The following is an 18,988-nucleotide window of genomic DNA, read 5'->3' as shown; positions in this document are numbered from 1 at the left end:
TCCATAAAGAAAAATTGTGGCACACATACTCTAAAACCCATATCAGCTGAGAATAAAATAAAGGTAAACATAAAAGTTTAAATTGATCAGAATAAAATCAGACATTTTTATCTTTGGGGTAAATACCTAGGAGTGCAATTGCTTGCCATCTGCAAGGATGTCGATGAAACTAGAGGGTATTAAGCTAAGCAAAATAAGCCAATCGAAGGAAGATAATTATCATACGATCTCACTCGTATGTGGAATTTTAGAGACAAACCAGAGGAGCATAGGAGAAGGGCGGGAAAAATAAAACAAGACATAATCAGAGAAGGAGAAAAACCATAAGAGACTTTTAACCATAGGAAACAAACAGAGCTGCTGAAGGGAATGGGGTAACTGGGTGAAGGGCATTAAGGAGGGCACGTCATGTAATGAGCACTGAGTGTTAAATACAACTGAAGAATCACTGACCTCTACCTCTGAAACTAATAATCCATTATATATTAATTGAATATAAATAAAATTAAATTAAATTTTAAAAAAGAACAAAATCAAATATGAAATCAGCTAACTATCCTAGTCTTTAATGATTATATATAAAAGAAAGAACTCCAGATCCTGAAATATATCAAGTTTTAAGCCTCTGGTCATCCATTTATTTGTGGTCTGAACTTCAGCCAATTTCTTAACTTTATCAATCAGTAGTGCTAATTCCTGCATCTGTAATCTCACAGATTTGTCATGAAAATGAAATGAGGGAGTAGTTCTGTTCCTTTCTCTTTCTCCTTCCTACTTTCTTAAAGGCTCTTCTGATTCAAAGTTTAGATAGCTATGAGCATTGATTTCATGTGTTCAGGCCACTACTGTCCATTTAATCTGCTGACACTAAATTGGTTGACCATTATTGCCACTACCTTTTGGGATATTAACTGAACAACTGAGTTCATTGTGACAGTAGATTACACCCTGAGAGTCTACTGATTGTGGCAGACTAGATGGACAAAATGGGACTAATTGGAAATGTAAAGTCATTGCTTTTTTGAGATGGTTCTATCACTGTCTTCACAGACTGGCATCTTATAATACCGTAAAAATAATTTGCTATGCATACTGATGGCTCTTCTAGAGTGCCTCGTTTACAGATGGAATGCTCTTCATATGCTTGGGAAAGTCTGGCCTTCTGTGTACGAGGTTTAAATAATCTCAATTACTGAACACCAGTGGGTAAGATGGCTTTCTGATGCCCATACACTGAACACTGAACTATTTTAATTCTTACATTGTGGTCTACAATCAAGGGATTATTGAACTAGTGAAGTGGAAGGGGCTTTACTGATGCCCTCTCTGCTCAATGATCACCGTGAAGATAAAGAAACAGCCACACACTAGGAGGTTATAGACCCATAAATAGCAAGTAGCAGCAACAGATCAGAAATGGGATCTCCCGATTCATTGTCCACCTGCCTTCTGCACACCGTGCCAAAAATCTTAGTGCATTCTGGTGCATACTTAGTGCATACTGTTGTTGGAGGTTGAAAGAATGTGGAATTGTATTTGTATTGTGTTCTTTAGATGACTAACATTTTGCCCACCTCACAGAGTGGTGATAGTTGCTTGAGCAAGATATCTGGGAGTTGTCCTTCATTGCTCTTTTGACCACATGTTTATATGAAGTCAGTTTTAAAGAGGTTCTTCCTGGTGTCCCTTAAATTCATCCCTATCTTTTGAGACACACTGCCACAATCCTACACAGTTTTCCCAATCGCCTCCAGACCAGCTTGCGAGCATCTCCCACATACCCTTATAGTACTAGAGAGTATTTTTTACTCTATTGTAATTATCTTCTTAGTTGTATACCTTTCTGCTTTTTTTTTTTTTTTTAAGCTCCTAGGATTGTGTCATCATTTTTATAGTCCCAGAAACTAGGAAGGGCCTGTCACGTTGGGTGGGCCCAACTAATGTTTGTTGAATGGATGAATATTCAGAAATAAATTTACCCCACAGTGAAAAGAGGAAGGACTTTTCTACAAATATAATTAAGCACACTTTTACCACCCTTTGGGCTTAACACATCAGATGTGCAGAAATATAAAACAGTCTATCAATTGTTTAAAATGGTATTTTGGTATACCTCAGTAAAAGACAGTATGCAATTTCCATTCTTAATTTCAGTGAGACACCACCTTGAAATAAGCATTTTTTCTATGATTAGAAGTACAAAAGAAACAATAATTTTCCATTTAAAAGAGCGTAATCAACTCATCACAGATAATGTTGAAATAGCAAGTTCAATAAAATGCTTCTTCCCCTGAAAGCATACAGTGAAAACAGTGAAAATGGATCTCTGTTGTATAAAAATGAAATAAATAAATAAAACACATAAAGCTTTTTTTTTTTTTTAAGTTTAAAAATTTTTGGCAACTTTATTTTAGATTTCCACTATTTTCTGGTTATTTATTCTGTGAAAGTTTACTATAACTTTAAATAAACCCACAGTCTTCTCAAAGGGCTTGTGTTTGTCCAATCCTCTCTAACGTGATGAAGGAGGTATTTTAGGGGGACAGGTGTGGGACCTTCCCATGTCTCAACAATTTGACCTCAAAAAAATAACAACAGAATTGCCCTCCGATTCTTAGATCTAGCTGTTATTATTTTACTTCCCCGCCTCTCTATTCTCCACTCTCCATCAAAGACCTGCTGGTTCTGAGCTGACTTCATTATATCACCTCTTGTTCTTTTTTGCTTTTTCCAGTTCACGGTTCTTCATTATCACTGGTCTCCAGCACTTCTTCTCTTTACTCAACAGTAAGTATCCGCTGTGAAAAGAAAGCTTCTACTGTTTCCAAGCACACAGATGATTCAGTAGATTGATATTGACACAGAAGTTACATGGTGAGATAAGGGTCTGTGCTGAACGACCTCATACCCCATCCACTGACAGGTGCCGCTGGGCCAGCCCCTCTTTGGCCCACTTAGATATGCCTTCACTTGACTTTTGTGTACTTAGGAAAATCAATGAGTGCATGAAAAACTGAATCTCGTAAAACCTATTGGGGTATGACTGGGAATCCCTGAACCCATGTACTGGGCTGTACCATAAATTTATGATATTGACTAGTTTTCCTTGTTCAGATCTCTGAGCCATGACTGGTGATGGTCCTATGGTATTTTCTTTATAAGAGTGATGTCTACTTATTTATTTTGAAGATTTTATTTATTTGTCAGAGAGAGAGCACAAGCAGGGGGAGCAGCGGGGAGAGGGAGAGGCAGGTTCCCCACTGAGCAAGGAGCCTGAAGCAGGACTCGAGCCCAGGACCCTGGGATCGTGGTCTAAGCCGAAGGCAGATGCTTAACTGACTAAGCCACCCAAGGCATCCCAAGAGTGAGATCTATTTAGTTTACTGAATTTCACTGGGACTTGAGCACAGTGAATAATCCTTAATCCAGTACTGAAAGGTTCATAAAAAGTTCAGTCTTTGCTGTCATTGACCAATTAAGCGTGATGGGCAATACTAATTGTTTTACTCATTTCATTAGGTTTCAATATTAGGGCCCTCCTTTTAGAAGCTCATCTTGCATAGTTACTGCTTTGGATAGTTACTCAAGATCAGACTACTGTTGGGAAAGACAATATTTTTCTCATCATTTCTCCTTTTAATTTGCCAATTACACTCTATAAATGGAAAAATCACTATTGTTATTTAAATTTACTGCTTTGGCAAATGGATAAGAAGTGAGAAAGGTGAAATGTTTTGGAAAAAAACAGATAAAAGAAATGTGTTAACACTGAGTGTCCCTCCTAATTGGCCCAGTGCCACTGCTTGTTGGGGGATGAGCTCTGACTTAAACCACTGTGGTTGAAGTCTCTGCTTAACATCAAAAGATGCAGCATGAGGGGCGCCTGGGTGGCTCAGAGGGTGAAGCTTCAGCCTTTGGCTCAGGTCATGATCCCAGGGTCCTGGGATCAAGCTCCATGTCAGGGTCCCTGCGCAGTGAGGAGTCTGCTTTCCCCTCTGCCTCTTCCCTCCACTCGTGCTCTTTCTCCCTCTCAAATGAGTAAATAATTTTTTTTTTAAAAAAGATGCAGATTGATTAAATATTTTAAATACGTGTAAAAATAGTATTTGGACAAAATTACCTTCATTCAGCCTGAGAAACACTCAAGAAGAAAAGGAGCATGGTTTAAGGGAAGACAAATGGCCAATTAGTATGTAACCAGAGTCCACTAGAAAACTTTGTGATAATAAAAATGCTCTGTCATTGCACTAATACAGTAACCTCTGGCCACATGTGGCTGTTGAGTATTTGCAGTGAGTGTCTCTTGTGTGATGGAGGAACTGAATTTTTAAGTTTCATTAATTTAACTTTCAATAGGCACATGTGCCTAGTAGCTATTATATTGGATATTGCAGGTTTATAGGGAACAGAGGAGGGACATTTAAAAAACTATAGAAACTGTAAAAACCATCTGACTCTTGGTTTTGGCTCCGGTCATGATCTCAGGATTGTGAGATCGAGCCCCACATTGGGTTCCATGCTGGGAATGGAGCCTTCTTGAGATTGTCTCTCTCCCTTGGGGCACCTGGGTGGCTCAGTTATTAAACATCTGCCTTCTTCACAACCCCAGCATCCTGGGTTGGAGCCCAAAAGGGGCTCTCTGCTCACTGGAAAGCCTGCTCCTCCCTCTCCCACTCTGTTTGTGTTCCCTCTCTCGCTGTGTCTCTCTCTGGCAAATAAATAAAAGTCTTAAGGGGCACCTGGGTGGCTCAGTGTGTTAAGGCCTCTGCCTTTGGCTCAGGTCATGATCCCAGGACCTGGGATCGAGCCCCGCATCAGGCTCTCTGCTCAGCAGGGAGCCTGCTTCCTCCTCTCTCTCTACCTTCCTCTCTGACTACTTGTGATCTCTATCAAATAAATAAATAATCTTTAAAAAAAAAAAGTCTAAAAAAAAAGATTTTCTCCCCACCTAAATAAATAAATAAGAGCAGATGTCAATCAGAAACCATAAGTGAGAAATATTGTAGTATCATGATACAAAATGGGAACAGAGATTAAAATAAAGTGACTATATATGTATACGTTTATGCCAAAATTTAGAAATGAAAATACCCTTGTGTTATGTGTGAAAAGAATGGATTAGGTGATCAAACCACGTGAGAAGGTGATTTTTAGGATATTAGGGAATTCAAATAGCTGTACAGAAAATGATAGAAATTATATTCTTGAATTCATAAATAATCTAGAGTTGAACAGTTCAAATAAATGTGTATTTGGAGGACTGATAAAGAGAAAAATCAGAGATAATGAGGAGTCATTTTGACTTCCGTACCCCATTATCATGCACTGAGATTCCCTGGCAATGACAAGATATCTGTGAAAGTGCTTTTTAAACCATGAAGGCAAAAGGCAATTTTATCACTATTTTTCACACCTTTAAAGACTGTGGATCAAGATTCATTTGATTTTCATTCTTGCCTAACTCTATCAGCGGCTGTTGTGTGACATCAGGCAGACTGCTAAGTTTCTCTGGACTATACCTGTAAAATAAAATTGGAAAACAACCTCCAGGCCTATCCCATCTATCCCGTGGGTCTCACATAATTATTAGAGAAGACCAGGAATATTGTATGCCATAATTATAAAAATTAATATTATAAATTAAAATTAATTATAAAAATGATAAGAAATAAATATTATATACCATAAATTATAAAAATTATGGTGTCCTACATGGTTCTAAGAGCACTGTTTATATCATAGTCTATGTGCATTGCATCTTTTGAAGTTCTGCAGTATATAGCTAACACAACTGCATGGCGTTCCTTCATAAAATAATTTAAGTGTCTATGGGGAGAAAAGTCCTTTTTTTTTTTTTTTGGTTAAAAGAAGAATATTAGGCTCAGGACGCCTGGCTGGCTCAGTCGGCTAGCATCTACCTTTGATTTAGGTCATGATCCCAGAGTCTTAGAATTAAGCCCACCAGGCTCCTTGCTCAGTGGGAAACTTGATTCTCCCTCCGCCTGCCCCTCCCACTGCTTGTGCACCCTCTCTCTCATACTGACAAATAAATAAATAAAATCTTTTAAAAAAAATTCTGAACTTAACAACATTCTAAATTTAAAAAAAAAAGAATATTAAGCTCTATCTGCTCTTATTAGGCAAAATACTGTTTTTATGAACCATGAGTATCAACCTTGTTTACTCTAACATCATGTATATAGCTTATAGAATTATATATTTGCTGTATGTATTTCACTTAGAGATAATAAATCTAATAACGATGGCTTGTTGCAAAGAACATTTACCTATAAAGTCATCAATCTAACAAATCTCGTTGGAAGGACTTTCCCCCTCTAGATCTTTTAAAGCTTCTGTCATTAACGCTTCGGTAAATTTTCCAGAGTATCTTGTTATAAAGTTGAGTATATCACCTTACAGAATTCTGAGCAGAAAGATTGCAGGAATTTGCATATTGTTTGGAAATCACAGGCCTAATTTCATCTGCCAAGTTGTTACCTTTGGCAAACTTAAGAGTTTGTGTGCTTGTGTTTATATCCAGGCCAACACTGTGAAATCTGGAGCTTTTATCTAAAAATGCAAATTGCTAAATTCTTTTAATGTAATCAGAATATGGAGCAACACTGAGGTTAAATTCCTCCAGGTTTACCGTCACTTGGCATCTCCCCCTTTAGATGCTGGCCTGTCTTCTCAGGCTGGTTCCTGCCTCTGCCGCCTCTTTTCTTACTCAGTTTAGGTTCTTAGTTATGACTGTGCTGTTGCTTTTCTCATAGGAAAGACCTACTCCTTATTATCCATAGCTCTATGGAAAGTGGGGAAAATAGGCTGAGGAAGGCTGTGTGATTTTTCTTTTTAATTTTAGAGCTCTTTTTTTTATTCTTTATATTCCTGACCCTTTGATCCTTACAGTAAATAGGTTCTTTCTGACTGATTATATACTAAAAACTTTATTGAATCTGTTTTGTACTTGGAATCTAATTTATAGTAATAAGAGCAGGGGCTATATTTGGTTCATTAACATATTTCTTAATACACAGCTAATGCTGAAGGAAATTTTTTTTTTTTAGTAACTTTGAATGGGTTAATGATTGGCCAATTAATGGTTTATGGAATAAAGAATCATCTGATGTATTTTTATTTAGGCAAAATGTTTTATACTGTCTACCATCCTTCAGGACATTGGGCTTGGTTCAAAACCATCATTTAAAAATGGCAAGTAATCACATTCCATCATCATTAATCCCAAGCCTATATCGCTGAAAGAAACATAATGTTAATATCCTGCCACACCGCTTCAGCTTGATGATAACACCTTACCTAGTATTAATAGCCATGGGGTATGAACAGAGGGAAAGATTAAGGAAAAAGATAGTTCTGAAAGCACAGGGACAAGAAAAGTCATTATTATATATAATACCTATAGAATTAATATATAATGGTTATGCTTATGGGTAGTATATATAACTTACTTGAGGCTATTTTAATGAGAAAATATGATATCTTCTTAACTTTTTTGTTAAGTAGAATACATTGCTTTTTTTTTTAAACATACAAATTATTTATTATCAGTTTTATATAATCCTAGTGGGACTTGGAGCAGGATTTGGGCAGAATATAGTGGCAATAAACATGTGAAGTTCTAGGGAAAACAAAGAGTCACAGTTAATTGTACCATATGTCTTAAGGCAAACAACTTACAGCTTTCTTTGGCTTTAAGATGAAATTTCTATCTTAAAATGAGTTCTCTACTTCTGATTTAGAAACAAACTGTATCTAAAACCTTAAAATTATTAGAATTAAAAAAATTAATCTTCCTTTAAAAATTAAAGTTGGGAGGTAAAATATTCAAGTCTTATGTTAGCATTGATTTTTCTTGATTTTTATTTTTATTTTATTTTATTTTATTTTAAAGATTTTATTTATTTACTTGACAAAGAGAGATCACAAGTAGGCAGAGAGGCAGGCAGAGAGAGAGAGGAGGAAGCAGGCTCCCTGCTGAGCAGAAAGCCCCGATGTAGGGGCTCAATCCCAGGACCCTGAGATCATGACCTTAGCCAAAGGCAGTGGCTTAACCCACTGAGTCACCCTGGTGCCCCTAGCATTGATTTTTAAAACAGTTTCCTTATAAAGGCTATTAGGATTCTACTGTTTAACTACTCTATTATTTAAATACTATATTATTAACTATACATTATTTTTAAGAGTAGAGAAAATATAGGAAAGAGAACACTCAAGAAATACTTATGCATAAAAATATCTTTTTATTTATTTTCCTTTGTTTTATTTTATGTTTTCTGTAGAAAAAAAGTGGGGGGAGAATAAAAAGTAGTTCAGGTACTTCTGCATCAGTTAACCAGGAAATATCCCCAAAGGAGAGATAGGAGATAAGAAGGTTTTTTTTTTTTTTTTTTTTTTGCTTTGAAATGGCTCAAGGGAGCAGGCAGATTTGCAGTGTTCAGCGATATTTTCATTCTCCAGCTTTTTCCAGAGTAAGGGAGCTTCCCAAATGTAATGGTGCACATAACTCATTTTCTGGCATTTTGCAGCCCAGCACAAAGAAGAAAAACAGAGCTAGGAATTTTCTGCAACTGAGTCCAAAACAGCCTGCAAGTTCCTCCAGCAGTCCTCATTGCCATAATGTGTATGACCCAAGATGTTTGCCAGCCACTTTTATCACCATCTTGACACTGAGCATTTTACTGTTTTGCTGACTTGCAGCTCAGTAAACTTAATGAATCATCATTAGGGACAGTGAAAGAAGATAGAAACTAATGAACTGATTTTCTGTGGCTATCAGTAGAGGTTAATATGTTCTCTCCAGCTTTATTTGGCTTTTTTTTTTTATGATATGTAAATCACAGAGTGAAATTCTGACTCCCAAGTCTTGGCTGAAGATCTCCCTAATATCATGGAGTGCATTTTCTATTATATGTATGAAAAAAATCTGATGTTTCCTTTTTTAGAGTATAGTTTTATAACTACTTTTGTTTTTGTTTCTTATAGACTGAATCTTAGAGTAACATCATCTTTAATTCCAACTTTGCTTTTAAGGCATGTTATATATCCATGAATCAAATGACCTACATTTTCAATATATCATTTATATATAAGGAAGCATTAATTTGCAATCCTAAAGGTTCCTATCATAATGATAATATAATAATACCATCATAATTATAATGTATAAATACAATATAAGTATTGATAATAATGCTTTGATAATAATATAAAATAACATGTATTTTACTACTGTATGTATTTTACTAGTCTTATGTTGGATCATAGTATCTTAATTATACAATGGAATGATTCATTTATACTTGTGGGACAAAATAACATTAGTTATTTATAGATAATTTTTTACCTTTTGTCTTTTACAGGCTGAAGAAAAAGCTCATTCAGAGGTAAAGTTTGTAGCATGCTTGTATTTGACCCTTTGTTTACATTTGTGATGAAATGAATGTTTCCACCACTGGAGGGCTCTATGATACAGTAGCATAGCTCTCCCGTGCTGCTGATGGAAGCGATGCTCTAGTTGTCAAATGGTCTTTGGCATTTCCTCATAAAGAAAATGAAAGGAAGTTTTTAAAAGCAAGCCCTCCTCTCACATTCTAGAATGGAGTTTGAGATCAACAACTAACAAATTGTCTGTAGTACTAAGCACTCATTGAGTCTGCTGAATGAATGAATGTGTGGTCTTGCACATTTATTGTAGTCCCTTTTCCCCAGCGCCTATGAGATTAACTGCTTAGGATTAATGAAACTGTTGAATCTTGGGCACCAGACCTCCACAATAGAAGCTACCAGCATCCCAGCCCATCTGTTTTCATGCCAGAACTTGGCTTCTCTAATAGCCACTTTATGTCTAGTGTGGTATATGGAACTAATCACACACATTTCACAAATACTTTGTCACAATCATGTATGAATCAGATTGCAACCCGGAGAGAATATTCTTTTTATTTCCCTTCGTGAAATAATTGTCCTACCCAATGAGAGCAGGACTTTAATTAGGCCTTTATTCAAGGTGTGGTAATGACTATTTGATTGGCTTACACTGAGGCAATCAGACCACAGAGAAAATCAGTGTCTTGGCAGTAGCCTTTGCAAAGGAACTCCTTGCCTTACTTTGCTTTATGTAAAATTTGTGCTGTGTTTAAAAATATCAAAATAGTATTGATTATAGCAATTTGATCTTTATAATTGCTATACAAAAAAGTGAATATGTTTAGGGAAAAAAACCCTAGATTATTTTATTTACATGGACAGGACACTTCTAATTTGGTTATAATATGGTTACTGAGGTATTCAAATGTTGCCTATTTGCCTGATTAGTACTTCTCTGACCTCGCCTTGTATCATGCCTCCCCTTAATGGGTCATGGTTTTTTAAAAATAATTTACATTATTAAAAGGTTGCCTAGATTACATTGTAAAGGATCTTATAATAGATACTATTAATTTGAGAAAGGCTCTTTGGATTTGTATTGGTTTAAGATAAAATAGATGGTCTGTTTTCTGGGACTATCTGTGGTCATCATTCAAATGCAAGTCAAGTCCTATTTGGGGCTAGTGTACCTCCTTTTAAAAAAAAACCAGGAACAAAATGGATTCACATTTGGTGAAATTATACAAGTGTCCACAGTCTCTGCTTCCAGCTTAAAGTCCACAACTTTCTTTGAGTTCCTCAATGTTGACTACCATTTCTTTTCCACAAAAGAGGGGGGAAGAAAAAAAAGACAGTTAATGAACTATGTCAGGAGTGCTCTTTCAAACTGAGACAGTATCCCAAAAGTCCCCCACGGCAACAGAGACTTCTTTTTGCAGAAATGAGAAGAATTAGAGTGCAATGTTTGGCATCTAAGTAACTAAGAATGTTTGAGACCAGAAGTCTACTTATAGATTTAGCCTCAGACGGTAGTTGATGTTTTACCCTTACTAATCTGTGTTTACATGTCTCAGCAACAGGAGGCATGCAGATTTATTTGCAGAAAGTGCTTATATTAACCATTTAAATGCGATATGAAATATTACCTTTATTTGGTTCAATTTTATTCTACTGTGAACTTAGCTAAAAAGGAAGGCAACTAGCATATTTATTTTGTTGGCTTATCTAATTATTTGAACAGTATTACTAAATTCCCCCTCAGTTTTAAACTATAGGTAATCTATAAAGCATTTCTTCTCTGAATTAATAGTAACTCAATGAATAACAGGAATTATAATAAAGATTTGGGAAGGCTTCTCTGAGTGTTAGTCATTGAAACTCTACCTAATAAAATTATTTTCAAATACGGACTCAATATATCTGGAAATAAGCCAACTTTCAGTGACTCCAGGATAGTCTACAGCTTCTGAGAAGTTGCCAAACTACAGAAAATTAAAATAAGCATGCATCAAAAAAAACTGAATTTTTTTTTTTTGCTAAAACTCCATGCTAAACACCATGCTAGAATATTCAGTACTTTTTGCTAAAAGAAGACCTAGAAGAAATGTGTACGTGTATATTTAGTTTTTAAAAAGAAAATATTTTACTGCCTGAGTTTTATTATCACTAATTCCCAGAACTAGAAGAATCAACAGAGAAAGTCAAGTGATTCTAGAGCCAGGCAAGTGGAACCATGGAGCAAGCAAGCATCCTTTAATACGCACATTTGAGTCCTAACCTTGAACATAGTCACTTACCTCTCCTGACACGTGGCATTTGACTGTTACTATATATATATAGCTAGTGTTCGCATTTCTTTGGCTTTTCAGGAATTAGTACTGATACACTAATTAAGAGGTTGCATGAGCGAAATGTAGTATTTGCTTTCTTGGATTGAATTCTTAGTTTTAAGGAAAAATCTAGCTTATTGAACTGATCTTTTTAAATTACACTCAGCAAATCCACAAACTGCGGCGAGAACTGGTTGCATCACAAGAAAAAGTTGCTACCCTCACATCTCAACTTTCAGCAAATGTAAGTCACTTTTTATTCTTTTTTGATATATTAAAACAGATTTGTATGTAGTAAATGGGATAATTTTGCAAATTCTAAATGTCCCAAAACAGTCTTCAGTCACTCATATAAAAGTAAACTTTCCTGCACACTGAGTAATGAAATGTAAACCCTAATTGACATAGTTAATTTTTATTTCTTCTAAAGTTGGAAATATTAGTAACAGTTTCAAGGGTTATCTCTTTTCTTATGTTTTATTTTTATTACTCTCCTTAGATTTTTTTTTTTTTTTCAAGCCACCATACGGTTGGGCGTTGATAGCTATTAACTTTGGAAGATAAAAAATTCTTTGTGCCCTGACTTCTTCAGTGCAATTTACTGGGCAATTAGTTAAGCATCCAATTAAATCCCACCCCCCACCCAAAATTAGGTCCAAATTTGGGTATCCGAGCAATACTGTAAATGAGAGATAGTTCTCTTAAAAATTTTGGCAGCCTTCTCACAACAGTTTGACCCATTGAGAATGGCAAAAAGGATGCCAACAAAGACCATCAATAATATTAACATTTATTGGATATCTTTCAGTGTGCCAGGGAGTCCTGAGAACAGGTGCAGAATAGTACAGGGGAATGTGTGGCATTGTGCCTGGTCCTAAGCAGCATAGTGTCAGGAGCAGCAGTGAGGAGTAAGGAAGCTCCCGCTGTTTTGCCGTATGTCCTGTCACATCCATTCAACATTAATCTGCTCAGTTGGATGGTGTAGCTTTGGGACCTTCATCTGCCTCACCAATCCCTACTCTCCATTGAGGTTTTTCTACGTCCTGGACAAAGCAGGACATAGCAAGAGAGCGCAGGTGTAGTCCCACAGTGTAGGACTTGATTAAGAGGGATTTTAAGGATAAAAAGTATTGTGTAATATAACTTCCACAGCATTTAAGTAAGTAATTTCACTCACCGTAGATTCATTTTAGCAGTGTGTTTGAAGGGGTTTTATCTTCTCAACTTTGGGAGAATCAGATTCATTTGGGATTGTGTGTATTTATTTTTATAGATGTTGTCTGGGGATTGTTAAAACTCATAGTTTTAGAGAATTTTTGGGCAATACTGGAAGAGAACAGAATTATTTAAGCTATAGTTTACATCTAAGAATAAGTCTTAAATAGTTCAGAAGCAGCTATAAATTTTATACTATAGGCTGGATGAATAATAGTATAAAATACTCTATCTGGGTTCCTGAATCTTTACCAAGAGGACATATGACAGTGTAAATGTCAAATGTAAGTGTCAAAAACACACTGGGTTGGGTTTATCTGCAATGAGGAAGGCTCAGTGACAGGCCTTATGCCTTGGATAACCAAGATATTTGCAGATGTCTTTAATGATTCGTCAGGATTTTACTTTATTGTGTAAATGTCTCTCGCATGAATTTATATATGCAGTTATTAGCATAATAAACATTCTCTCTACATTATGGAATTGGGGCTTTTACAGTATTTTTTAAACTGTTGCCATTTAAAAAGCATTACATGCATATGGTGTTAAAAAGGAAAACTGAAACTAAAAAAACTATATAATAAAAAATATATATTTGTTTTTCCCTCAGATACCCTTCCTAAATATAGTTGTTGGGGTGGGGGTAATAGTTGACACATGATGTGACATTGGTTTCAGGTGTGCAGCTTAGTGATTTGACAAATTTGTATATTATGCTACATTCACTGCAAGAATTGGTGACCATCTTTTCCATTACCTCACTATTACAATATCATTAACAGTATTCCTTATGCTCTGTTTTCTGTTCCCATGATTTACTCATTCCATGAACTGAGGCCTGTGTCTCCCTCTCCCCTTCACCTATTTGTCCACCTGCTTCCCCTCTGGCCCCCATCAGTTCATTCTCTATATTTATAGTTCTGGTTCTGCTTTTTGCTTGTTCATTTTTTTTTTTTTTCAGATTTCATTTATAAGTGGAACCATACGCCATTTGCTTTTCTCTTTTCTCTCATTTGTGTTTCACTTAGCATAACTCAAGGTCCATTTATGTTGTCTCAAAAGGCACAATCTCATCCTTTTTTATGGCCATGTAATGTTCGATTGTTAGTTTCTTGTATTTCCTTTCAACATTGATCTGTTTCTATAGCCATGAATACAGATATGTAGTACACACTTGCAAAGACTTGCACGTATGTGCACACGTACACACGCACACGCACACACACATAGGAGCAACCAAATTTTAACGTAAGGGAGCAGTCCTGAAATTTGACTCTGTGCCATTGTTTGGAAAGGGAGCAAAAATATTTTAAAGGTGTCAGTCATTGGCTACCTACCACTTCTGCTCCAGTCATACAGACCACACTGATTTTCACTGATGTGTTTTCATTACCTTACCTCAGATACTCTCAGCAGAGCATTGGTATGACCACCAGAGGGTGAAAATTGTTTGTTTGTTTGTTTTTTGGTGAAAAATCTTATACCTTTTATCCATAAAGCAATTACACATAGAGTACATAAACAGGTATCCCACATATCTATGGTATTATAACATCATGGAGAAAGGGAGCTATTAGGAAAAAAGCATCTACAATGTCTCCTCAAGGAACAATAATGGGAAAAAGAGTGAATACAGAATTAGAGGAAGTAGTGTCAAATAGACAATTTTGTTTAAAAAGTGCTGGTCTTAGAGAAAATGCCCAAATGTCTCCAACTTCCCCTTGCCACATCTATGTTACCCTTAGTAGTGGTTTTTGCACATGGATGGGAGCCTAAATTATATCCTATTTTGCATGCCTTTTTTTTCACTTCATAATACATTTTATAAATATTCTGAAATCACCTAAGAGCCACAGAAAAAAAACTATATATAGCAACTTTATTTTTTAAAAAAATCACAAACAACCAAAATATCCCTTCATATGTCATTGGATAAAACAAACCTTATCATGGTTTACTACTCAGAAGTCTTGTATATCGATGTCAATTTGTATTTTTACACATATAATCTTCATACATTTAGAAATTCGAGTTACTCGTAAGTTACCTATTCACTGTAAATCATTATGAACTTACTTTCTTTACTGTTTGGTTTACAATGTCGCTTCAGATCTCAGAGCATATGAATCATCAAGAAATTTTTTTGTTAATATTTTATTTTTTCTAAAAAATAGTTCTAAAAAATACTGCATTTAAATTTCATTCAGAGAATATGTTCAGATGTTCAAAGTAACAAATTCAGATATTTGCTAATATCTGTTGATGTGTGTAATATGTGCATATATTATACATGTACAGAAATTAAATTACTCGTAAGACTGAATGAAATTATCTGTACAGAACTCTTTAATATAAGCCAAAAATTGTTTGTAACCTTGTAATTGTATTTGGAAGTAGAGATAAACCTTGTATTTTTTTAGTTTATTTAGACTAAAAGAGTAAAACCTTTATTTAGACAAAAGCTTTATTTAGACTAAAAGAATAAAAGAGTAAACCTTTTAGTTTCTGGTTAAATAAGATCACTACAATGAGCATGATTGTAGAGAAGTGAAGTAGCAAAAGAGCCATGATTTTTTAAAGATTTTATTTATTATTTGAGAGAGCGAGCGAGCAAGCACAAGCAAGGGAAGTGGCAGGCAGAGGGAGAAGCAGATTACCCACTGAGCAGGGAGCCCTACACCAGGCTTCATCCTGGGACCTTGGGATCATGACCTGAGTCAAAGGCAGACGCCCAACTGACTGAGCCACCCAGGCTCCCTGAGACAAGATTTTTATTAATTATTACTTTTTGAAATTTAATGATTATTTAAGTATCTAGATATTCATTTTTTACTCAATATGTAATCACTCTATCAGGACTAAAATGATTTTCCCTAATTTGGGTTTTTTTTTTTTTTTTAATTGATCTCTTAGTTGATCTGTGTTTGGTCCAGGCAATAATCTTTTTAAAAAGAGTCCACACAATAGTCCGTGGTTTAATTTTTACATTTGCTTCTCTACTAAAATGCTCCTTCCCCACTTTGTTAAAAGGAGCAGCAGCAGGTGCGCCTGGGTAGGGCAGTCGGTTAAGCATCTGACTCTTGGTTTTGGCTCAGCTCATGATCTCAGGGTCGTGAGATCAAGCCCCATGTTGGGCTCTGTGCTCAGAGTGGATTCTGCTTGAGACTCTCTTTCCCTCTCCCCCTGCTTTTTTTCTCTCTCTCTCTAATAAATAAATAGATCTTAAAAAAAAAAAAAAAAGAAAAGGAGCAGTGGTAAATTAGAAAGGTGTCCAATCCACTCACTCCTCATTTGACTGGTAAAGTAAACCTTCATTCAGTAGAATGTGCACTGAATCTTCCCATCCACTTTTGAAGTTCTCTGATTAGAGCTTCAGTAAGCCCCTGGAGGACTCTCTGTAAAGCCCTTTCTACTAGGATGTTTTTAGAAAGGAGAGAGGGTTTGGCAGACAATGCTGTCCAACCTTCCCTGAATCAGTACCCCACCTATGAACAGGAAGAAAAGAGGAGCGCCCCAGCAAGCATCTGTGAACATATGGTCATATCATGCAGTCAGCCAGGGTCCCTCTGGCTTCTCACCTGCACATCCCTACAGCCAAGTCCGATGGGGAGCATTAGTTTATGTTCTAATATATTTTGTTTATGAACCTCAGCTCTTACATATTTAGAAATGGGTACTAAGTCGTTATCATTTCCATTTTTCAAACATATCACTGAATGAATATGTCACAAAACAAAGGGTACTTTTTTTAATTTCTTCCTTTCAGCACATATGTCTTTTAGCCAAAAATCTCTCGGGTATTATTTTGTTTAGGATTGTGTCCTATTTTTTGCTCTATTTAATATTTTTATGTATTCTGGCAGTTACTCTTGCTTTTCTGCATCTCCTTTTACAGAAAACAATTTTGCACGTATTAACAATGACAAACACTGAAGGAACGATTTTATGATGTGTAAAAGAAATGTGAAATGTTATTTATGATAATTTCAGAATCATTTTCAGTTCATCTATTGATTTTCAAATGTAAAGTCACATTTATATACATCTCCATATAAATCTATGTATATCTTTTTTGTTTGATGGACTGTCACTAAATTCTGGGTGAGTGAGTACAATGCAGGCACTTTTCATAATTTTCCATCTTGCTGTTTAGCAGCACAATAATTCTCTTTATGTAAAGATTCAGATTATATTATGGGATTCTAAAACTAAAGACAGTATTTACTAGAAATACCTTCCCTTAACTAATATGCATCGTGTCTATTTTATTCCCTTGACAAACTTCACCTAACACAAGTCAGGGATTGTATCATATTGATACGATTTTACTCTGGTTTGAAAATTATGCAGCTTGTAATGAAAAAGTCAGAAGCAAGTAAACCATGATCAATAGCCCCCCTAAGAATCCACAATTTTAAAAAAGTCATCATTTTATTAAGTTTTTCAGGTAAGATCTATTGTCCTATACTCAATTGGTTTTACTTTCCATTTTCCTTCCACTGAGGTGACAAAGATCATCACTGGTAGGAATGATATCTGTTATTGGTCTCTTGGACTCCCTTTCCATTAATCCAACTGGTGAGAAATTTAACCTGTATTACCTTCAAAGTAACAAAGTTAATCTGACAACCTAAGCCAAGGCCACAGAAATTTAAAGCAGTATTTCACTAACATACTCACAACATATTTTTCATGGAGAATAATGTGACTTAAAATGTTCTTTGGTAACCACTTACACATTTTCGTACGAGTAATTAATGAACAGCAATGTTCCAAAAATTAAAAACTGACATTGTCATAGTGAACGTTTTGTATTAACTAATAGCTATGAAATACAGGCAGTATATTTATTCAGCATATTCACATTCCTATTTTCTTTGTCATATTTTAACTCCTGTTTAACTGAGAAAATATGCGTAGAAGGTAAAAGTAAAATTTCCTTCCGACTTTATACATTCAAGTTTATATATCTGATAATTAAGCTGTACAGTTTGGGAGAATTAAAATTGCAATATTGAGGAGAATCTTGCATTTCTTTTAGTACATATTAACAGTGGTTTCCAGCCAGAATTTTCTCTATTCTAAAAGAAAGTGAGAGATTTTGTTTTAGGATTTAGTAAACCATTGTATAGTCACAGCAGGATTATTGTTAATATCCTAAATGGGAATCAGCACAAATGGTCAATCATGGACAAATATATTATAAATCACACAAAGCAATGCATTCCAGCAAAAATCTAACTCCTGTGACATACCACGTGTTTGAATCTCAGAAACACAATGTTAAGAAAAGGAAAACAGTCACAAAAAAATCGTGGCATATGATTCCACTCTGATAGTTTTAAAAATAGACAAGCTAAAAGATAGTGTTTCGAGATGCAAGCTTTGTTGTGTAACTATAAAGAGAAGTAAGAAAATAATTACCATAAGTGTTACAATAAAAGTGGTTATCTTTGGGTCAGGGAGAGGGGAACATAGGGGAAAGGTAAGGGAGCACTTCTACAATCTTCTTGACGTTGCTGGTGACTGTATGAATGTCACTGCTTGAGAGACCAGTGAGCTGTGCGTTTTCATTTGGTTCACTTTTAATATGGTTAATATGGTTTAATATGGTTTTGTTCACTTAAAAGTTTTTTACAATAAAAAAGTTTATGTATGAGAGAAAATGGAACGTAACCTTATGCTAATCTCTGATACAGTCCTAAGTCTGATGTAAGGATATTCCTTGTTGTTGGAAACATTTTCAACTACGAGATACTGTTCTTTTTTTTTAAAGAGTGTTATTTATCCTAATAAATCTGCTAACTAGCCTTGGAATATAGGTCTCAAGGTTATGTGCTTGTGTGTGTATGTATGAGATAGATAGAGAGAGAGAGAGACAGTTGGTGGGGCGGGGGGTGGGGAAATGGAGGCAAGAGAGAGTGGAAAAAGAATAAAGATTTGTACTGGTGGACTGAAGATTAATTGAAGTATTCTTCAAAATGATCTTTATATTGTTGTGTCAGGAAAAGAAAGGGAGCACAAGATAAGCTCAGAGCTAGGAATAAAGATGCCTT

At 35.5% G+C, this 18,988-nt stretch overlaps 1 protein-coding gene across 8 annotated transcripts in view; it reads left to right on the top strand.

Moving 5' to 3' along the window:
- The window catches only part of NAV3 (neuron navigator 3), a 610,320-nt gene that overhangs the window by 534,747 nt on the left and 56,585 nt on the right, over positions 1 to 18,988 (top strand). For all 8 annotated transcript variants that reach the window (XM_032854715.1, XM_032854714.1, XM_032854712.1 and 5 more), the window contains 3 exons: positions 2,735 to 2,787; positions 9,381 to 9,404; positions 11,884 to 11,961. In XM_032854715.1, the coding sequence (XP_032710606.1) occupies positions 2,735 to 2,787; positions 9,381 to 9,404; positions 11,884 to 11,961 (155 nt within the window). The remainder of the gene's footprint in view (positions 1 to 2,734; positions 2,788 to 9,380; positions 9,405 to 11,883; positions 11,962 to 18,988) is intronic.

Source organism: Lontra canadensis, unplaced genomic scaffold (assembly GCF_010015895.1).
Source record: "Lontra canadensis isolate GAN:19392208 unplaced genomic scaffold, GSC_riverotter_1.0 scaffold9, whole genome shotgun sequence".
Lineage (NCBI taxonomy): Eukaryota > Metazoa > Chordata > Mammalia > Carnivora > Mustelidae > Lontra > Lontra canadensis.
The sequence above is the reverse complement of the archived record's forward strand: the minus strand, read 5'-3'. Positions and strand labels throughout refer to the sequence as shown.